At 50.0% G+C, this 7541-nt stretch overlaps 1 protein-coding gene across 1 annotated transcript; it reads left to right on the plus strand.

Annotated features, from left to right (window-relative positions):
• The first annotated feature begins 1466 nt into the window (after window positions 1-1466).
• Window positions 1467-5387, plus strand: LOC102417085 (protein SMG9-like). Its single transcript, XM_014451089.2, has 5 exons — window positions 1467-1737; window positions 1825-2089; window positions 2180-2277; window positions 5126-5253; window positions 5369-5387. Exons 1-4 carry the CDS (start codon window positions 1693-1695, stop codon window positions 5240-5242), a joined length of 525 nt encoding a protein of 174 aa, XP_014306575.1. The 5' UTR covers window positions 1467-1692; the 3' UTR covers window positions 5243-5253; window positions 5369-5387.
• Window positions 5388-7541: the final 2154 nt, after the last annotated feature.

The raw sequence follows: 7541 nt of genomic DNA on the forward strand, positions 1-7541 counted from the left end.
CACCTTCACATCCTGAACAAACAACTCCCAAATCTTTGCTTTGTCTCTGACTTGACTACTGAGCCCTGACAGCCTCCTAACTGGCCAGTGGACTCCTCACAACCTTCATGTCCCCTGCTGATCTCAGCATCTTCTGCCATTTCTCCTCCTAGTATCAATGACAACCCACTGGGCCTCATCCTGGACACCTGCCTCCCAACCCTACGCCAGTCAGGCACCAGTGCTGCACATTGTGCCTCCTGAATATATCTCCTATCCATCATCATCTCTCCACCCTCACAGCCTCAGTCCCATGTATCATCAACTCCTTCCTGAACCTTCTCACCTGTCACCCTCCCTGGCCTCCTGGAAGCCCACAGCCTTTCCTCCAACAGTTCTCTTGCAACTGTCTTTCCAGAGCACTTGCATATCATCCTTTTGTTTTTTTCTTCACCAGTGGCCAGTGAAGAGAGCATTGAGGGAGTTTAAGTAATCTTCAGTATGTGGCAGAAGAAACAGACCCAGTGAGGGGTCAAGATTCTCCCGAGTTTAATCAAGAAACCAGAGAAAGAATAGGACTCAAACTCACATCTCTCTTTTCTCAAGCAGATTGGGGTGAATCAGAAGAGGCACAGAGAGGGCAAGATGTGGGAATCAGTCCATGGGCTTGGCCAGCACAAGAGCAGGGCTGAGGAGAAGAGGGTCAGAGTAGCAGGTGCTACCAGCCACACTCAGGTGGTGAGCACCTGCCGTGTGTCAGATGCCACATGGACAGTTGAATTCTGTCTTCTTTCAGATTCTTATATAATAGACTCACCAGGAGGAAACAGGCCTAAGTGAGGGTGGTTCCTCATCCAACTTCATACAGCTCACAAGTGGCAGGGCTAGGTCTGAACCAAGATCTGTCTAGCTCAGTGATGGCGAACCTATGACACGCGTGTCAGAGGTGACACGCGAACTCATTTTTTTGGTTGATTTTTCTTTGTTAAATGGCATTTAAATATATAAAAAAAAATATCAAAAATGTAAGTCTTTGTTTTACTGTGGTTGCAAATATCAAAAAAATTTCTATATGTGACACAGCACCAGAGTTAAGTTAGGGTTTTTCAAAATGCTGACACGCCGAGCTCAAAAGGCTCGCCATCCCTGGTCTAGCTCCAGAGTCCTTGCTCCTTCTCCCGGGGCTTGTCTAGCAGAGGTAGCTGCACAGAGCTGTTGGCAACATGGGTTCTGGAGTCAGGCTGCCTGGGTTCAATTTTGCCTCCATTGCTTATAAGGCTGTGTGACTAGCCAGTTAACCTATCTGCCTCAATTGCTTATTTGTAAAGTGGAGATAATAATAGTATGTATCTGCCAGACCAGCGTGGCTCAGTGGTTGAGCATTAGCCTACAAACCAGGAGGTTTGATTCCCGGCCAGGGCACATGCCGGGAATCCCCAGTGTGGGGCGTGCAGGAGGCAGCCGAACAATGATTCTCATCATTGATGTTTCTGTCTCTTCCTCTCCCTTCCTCTCTGAAATCAATTAAATATTTTTTAAAAGTAATAGTATGTATCTCACAGGATTGTTGGTAGGGTTGAGGGAGTTAATGTATGAAAGCATTTAGAATAGTACCTGGCACATAAAGGCTTTCAGAGTAGTGTCTAGAAGAGCCAGTGGAGTTTCTTCCCTCCCTCACCACAGGATGGCAGCGAAGAGACAAGTGCCTCCATCATGCAGAAAACCCCCATCATCCTCTCCAAACCTCCAGCAGAGCGGGTGAGCAGGGAAGAATCTTGGGAGGGGGAGGCTGGGAGTAATTGGGTCAAGGATCTCTCCCACTGACTGGAACCTCCTCACTCATAGTCAAAGCAGCCACCACCTCCAGCAGCCCCTGCTGCCCCACCTGCCCCAGCCCCTCTTGAGAAGCCCATCGTCCTCATGAAACCACGGGAGGAGGGCAAAGGGCCTGCGGCTGCAACAAATGCCTCGGCCCCTGAGGGCACCACCCCACCACCCCCTGCAGCCCCCGTGCTACCCAAGGGGGAGAAGGAGGGGCAGAGACCCACACAGCCTGTGTACCAGATCCAGAACCGGGGCATGGGCACGGCCGCGCCAGCAGTTATGGACCGTGAGTTGGGACTGAAGAGAATCTGGTTGGGAGCTGGCACCCCCTCACACAGACCCTCACTGCATCCTCTGTCTCCTGCTTTGTTTCCAGCTGTCGTGGGCCAGGCCAAGCTGCTGCCTCCAGAGCGCATGAAGCACAGCATCAAGTTGGTGGATGACCAGATGAATTGGTGCGACAGTGCCATTGAGGTACTGGGGGAATGGGTCTCTCCGTGCTTGAGTTTTCCCAGATCCCACAGCCTCGCCTCCGTCACCCCATACCTCCAGCCTCTTGGTGGGCTACACCAGACAAGCTTTCAGGCAGTTGCAGCCATGAGAGGAAATGGATCTGAAAGCTCTCACCGGCCAGGGCTGCGTTTCAGTAGCTTCACTAGCTCAGCTGTACTGTTGGTAAAGTACTGAACCACTTTCATACTGGTTGGCTAAGAGGTGCTCCCACTGCCACCCAGATGCCTGAGGGTCTCCTGCGCCCTCCCACAGCAGGGTGGTCTCCTGGACCCTGCTTCAGTCTCCCTCCTAATTGGTGGGAGCACTTGTTGTGCCAGTGTGAGCTGGTTTGAGTATCACTCCCCAGAGGTTCCCCCTCCATCCCAGCGCCCCTGCTCTAGGATGACCTCCCATTCCTGGACTGACATACCTACCTCCAGTCTCCAAGTCTTCATTTCACCTCTTGTGCTGCTCTCCCCCCATCCCCAGACCTGTCAGATCAGGCTCCTAGTCAAATTCACCCTGGTGTGCCCCCTCCTTCCCCAACAGCTTGGACTTATTGGGACAACATGCCAGGCCCACCTGTTACCTGGCTCTGCTGCCTCTGTGTGTCCTCTCTCACATTGATATCAACTGGGGAGTGTTTGGTGTTTTTTTGTTTTGTTTTGTTTTGTTTAAGGAGGCAGTCCTAGCCGGTTTGCTCAGTGGACAGAGTGTCAGCCTGCAGACTGAAGGGTCCTGGGTTCAATTCCAGTCAAGGGCACATACCTCAGTTGCAGGCTCGATCCCCGGCCCTGATTGGGGGTCATGTGGAGGCAACCAATCAATGTGTCTCTCTCACATCAATGTTTCTCTCTATCTCTCTTCCTCCCTTCCACTCTAAAAAAATAAAAAGGAGCCATGTTCAGGCCCTATTCTTTTTTTTTTTTTTTTTAATATATTTTATTGATTTTTTACAGAGAGGAAGGGAGAGGGATAGAGAGTTAGAAACATCGATGAGAGAACATCGATCAGCTGCCTCCTGCACACCTCCTACTGGGGATGTGCCCGCAACCAAGGTACATGCCCTTGACCGGAATCGATCCTGGGACCCTTCAGTCCACAGGCTGACGCTCTATCCACTGAGCCAAACCGGTTAGGGCAGGCCCTATTCTTTAGCATTGTAAAGATGTTCTGTATTTGTGTTATCTAGTATGGTAGCCATTATTCTTGTATGTGAATATTGAGCACTTATCCACATGTCACAATTTGTGGCTAGTACAGCTGAGGCATTGGATTTTTAAATTGTGTTTAATTTTAATTTAAATAGCTACATGTGGTCAGTGGACAGGGCTAGCCCTAGATGTGCTGCTTTCATGTGTTCAGAGTTAGGCCAAGGATTAGCTGCCTTTTTAAAAAAAAAAAAAGCTCTCCAGGTGATTCTAAGGAGCAGCAGCCACAGTTGAGGACATACAGTGAATCCTCACTTAACATCCTTGATAGGGTCTTGGAAACTGCGACTTTAAGCATAATGACGTATGATGAAACCGATTTTACCCTAGGCCGGTGGTCGGCAAACTCATTAGTCAACAGAGCCAAATATCAGCAGTACAACGATTGAAATTTCTTTTGAGAGCCAAATTTTTTAAACTTAAACTATATAGGTAGGTACATTGTTATTAACTTAATTAGGGTACTCCTAAGGCTTAGGAAGAGCCACACTCAAGGGGCCAAAGAGCCGAATGTGGCTCGCGAGCCACAGTTTGCCGACCACGGCCTAATTGATATGAACAAGAGTTAAGTGCCTATGGCATATTTCTGGTCACAGAAACATCACCAAATTTCTAAATAAAGACCCAAAACACTTCTAATATTAAACATTGAAATAAATGCTTTATTAATCTTAAGGAACCCAAAGATTAATAAAAACAAGTCAGATATTTATTTTCCAACCCACTTATTCCATCCAGTTCAAGGTGAGACTACTCCTGCAGCTCAGGCTCAAGGTGAGAACCCACCCCGGACAGGAGCCCTGCCATCGAAGGGCCACTCACACTCACACGCCAGTTCACCTAATGTGCACACCCCTGGGGTGTGGGAGGAAACCAGAGTCCTCATAAAAAACCCATGCAGACATGCAGAAAACATACAAACTCCACTCAGATAGTGACCCTTGCTGGGAATTTATTTATTTTTTTCTTTCTCATTAACCTTATAACAAAATTATGCTTCTCAAGGACCTGCTCTATTTTATTCCTTTTCCTTGAGTAATGTCTCTTGTGCCCCCTGGTGGTGAAAGTCAGCAGAGTTGGCCCAGAGGTGAAGGTCTCATGAATTTCCAGGACTGAATCCCACAGAAAGAGCCAGGACGGACTGACCTCCTGTTTCTGCACACTGCTCCCTTTCTCGTGCTTCCTTCCCGTGTTTTCCCAGCCTGACTGCGCAGAGCGCCTCCCAGGAGTCAGCTCTGATAGCCCTCGGTTACCTTGAACCTGTCCTTCCGTTCCTGTTCTTCCCCTTCTCTTCCCAAAGGCCAAGCTTCCCTTTTTCCCACTGAGTTCCTATTAGCTTCGTGACCAGGCCAGGCTCTTTTCTACTTTGGAATTCTCACATATGCTGTTCATTGTGCCCCAAATATTCTATGTATCCCAATGCGCGCGTGCACACACACACACACACACACACACACACACACACACACAGAGGCCCTTTGCCCAATTGAGGCAAGAATCTTTTTCTTCATACCTGATAAGACAGGTGGGCAAGCCATGGAAGTCTGGGGCTCCTTCATCTCATTCCCACTCTAGCAGCTGACAGATTCATAAGGGCTGTATTCCTGCATCTCCCACAGTACCTGCTGGATCAGACTGATGTGTTGGTGGTTGGTGTCCTGGGCCTCCAGGGGACAGGCAAGTCCATGGTCATGTCATTGTTGTCAGCCAACACTCCTGAGGAGGACCAGAGGTGAGGGGACATCAGGTAGGAGTGTGGGGGGGCCAGGAGGGGAGTGGGCACCCACCTGAGAGGGGAGGGCAGGCCGGGGTGTTCCTAGTGGTGTTACCAAGATCTTTGAGAGTTGCTTTCCCTCTCTTAGCCTCAATGTCTTCATCAGATGAGGACTAAGAGGGACGAGACTAAATTTTTGTGTAGTTCCACGGTAACCAATCCTGGTCCTCCCTTCCTAACTGCCCCCGGAAAATGTTCAGAGCCCAGGCGGGAACTGGGATGGTGTACTCGTTTGTCTTTGGATTGAGGCCACCTCAGTCTCAGCCCTGCTACTCACCAACTGGTTGACCTTGGGCAGGTCACTTCACCTCCCGTATCTATCTCACTTCCTCATCTGTAAAGTGGGTTTTTGAAGTAAGATCAGAAAGGCCAACACTAACGAGAACCTGGCACAGAGCAAATGCTCACGGATGTGGCTGCTTCGGCCTGGGAAGTAGAATGTGAGAGAGATCTGGATGGAAGGCATGGGTTCTAGACCAGCCTCAGTCCCACATTCTTGAGTAAGGATGGGGTGTGATCGTGAAGATAAAGGATGAAATCCCAGGAGAGGACTTGGTGGAGGAGGAGGAGCTTAAGAACTAGGGTCCAAAACTGAGGGCAGAGAAGGAAAGGGAGAAAGGCAGGGATTAAAGAGTAGGAAGACTCAAAATGGGGGAACAGAAGGGGTGGTAGCCACTTGGGTTATCTCAAAACAATCGTTTTGTTTTTTTAATAAAGCAGGTGATATCACCCTGCGCTCCACAGATGGGCATCAGGGGTCCATGAGAAACACCCTAACAACAAATGCAGAATTTTACACCATTTGCAGTCAGGGGTTTCACCCAGGAAAGGATCCATAGTTTCCACCGGATCTGGGTGGGGGGCTGATGCGGACCCAGAAGAGGTTAAGGACCATCGCTGTGAGAGCACATACCCACTAGAGCCGGAGTTGTGAGGTTCCCCTGCCTCCCAGTCGCCCCATCCCCTCTACTCACTCATGACTTCAGCTCAGCTGGGCTCCGCTCTGGAACAGCTCCAGCTCTCACAGTGTCTCCACCTCAGCCTTCAACCCCACCTAACAATGTCCTGGTGACTCTCATTTCAGACTCCTGAGCCAGAATTCTATTGGCCTCGCTTGTCTTTTTGACCCCTGTCAGCCTGTGGCAAGGTGGACTTTGGTACCAACTTTTGTCATCAGGTCTCATAAGTTTGACGTCCTAATTACCTTTAGAATTCATCTGCTTCTCCTCCACTCCCACCTCCCTACTCCCCTGGAGGATGCCAAGACGTTTCCTAACTGGTCTCCCTGCTTTAGTTCCATTCAGCAAGCATTTATGGAGTGCTTACTGTGTGTCCGGCACTGTTCTGGGTCCTGGGGATGTAGGAGTAAACAGAACTGGCAAAAATATTTGTCCTTGCGGGACTTACATCTGTAATGGAGGAGATAGTAAACTAACTAAATAAATACATTATTGGGCATGTGAGAAGATGATGACAAAGTGGGAAAGGACACAGGGAGGCAGTGTTAGGGCCACGTTACAGTCTTACGTTGGGTGGTCAGGGAAGGCTTCACTAAGGGGCATTTGAGAAAAAGCAAACTTGGAGGAGGGAAAGCATTCCAGCCGGAGGCAGTGCGAACTTCTGGGGCGGGAGAGTGCCTGGCGTGTGTGCAGAATGGCATGGAGGCCCCGCAGCTGGAGCAGGGTGAACAAGAAGGGGGGTTGGACATCAGGTTAAAGACAGGGAGGCCCCAGAGTGCGGGGCTTGTCAGTCGTTTTCCACTCTTCCCACCCTACAGTCCTGGCCACACAGCAGCAGGGGGATGCTTTCCAAAACCCAAATCCAGTCCTGTCACTCCTCCACCTACATCTCTTCAGGCTTCCCCAGGTTCATGGGCCAAAGCCCCAGATCCCCACCTTGCCCCCCCCAGGCCTGTGTACCTCTTCTCACTCCCCAACCCCCCGTTGTCCTCTGTGCTCTCCCCCACACTGCTCCTGATCCTTTATACAGACCATGCCTTTCAGCCTGGGACTAGTCCTTTCCATCCTCCATTCCCCCCCCCACCCCCCCATTTCCCCCCCTTTTAAGTAAATAAATTGCTAAGCAGCTTTCCTCTCTCACCCTCAAGCAGGCTATATTTGGCCTCTGGGGGGAAATCCCTTCCCTCTCTCCAAAAGACAAAATTAACTCTCCACTTGTGAGAGATACACAACCCTTCTTCTCCTAACTCCCCCCCTTTATGGAATTTTTGCTGGACTCCTGAGTCAAGACCAGAAGCTCCC

The sequence above is a fragment of the Myotis lucifugus genome, unplaced genomic scaffold (assembly GCF_000147115.1).
Source record: "Myotis lucifugus unplaced genomic scaffold, Myoluc2.0 scaffold_7586, whole genome shotgun sequence".
NCBI lineage: Eukaryota > Metazoa > Chordata > Mammalia > Chiroptera > Vespertilionidae > Myotis > Myotis lucifugus.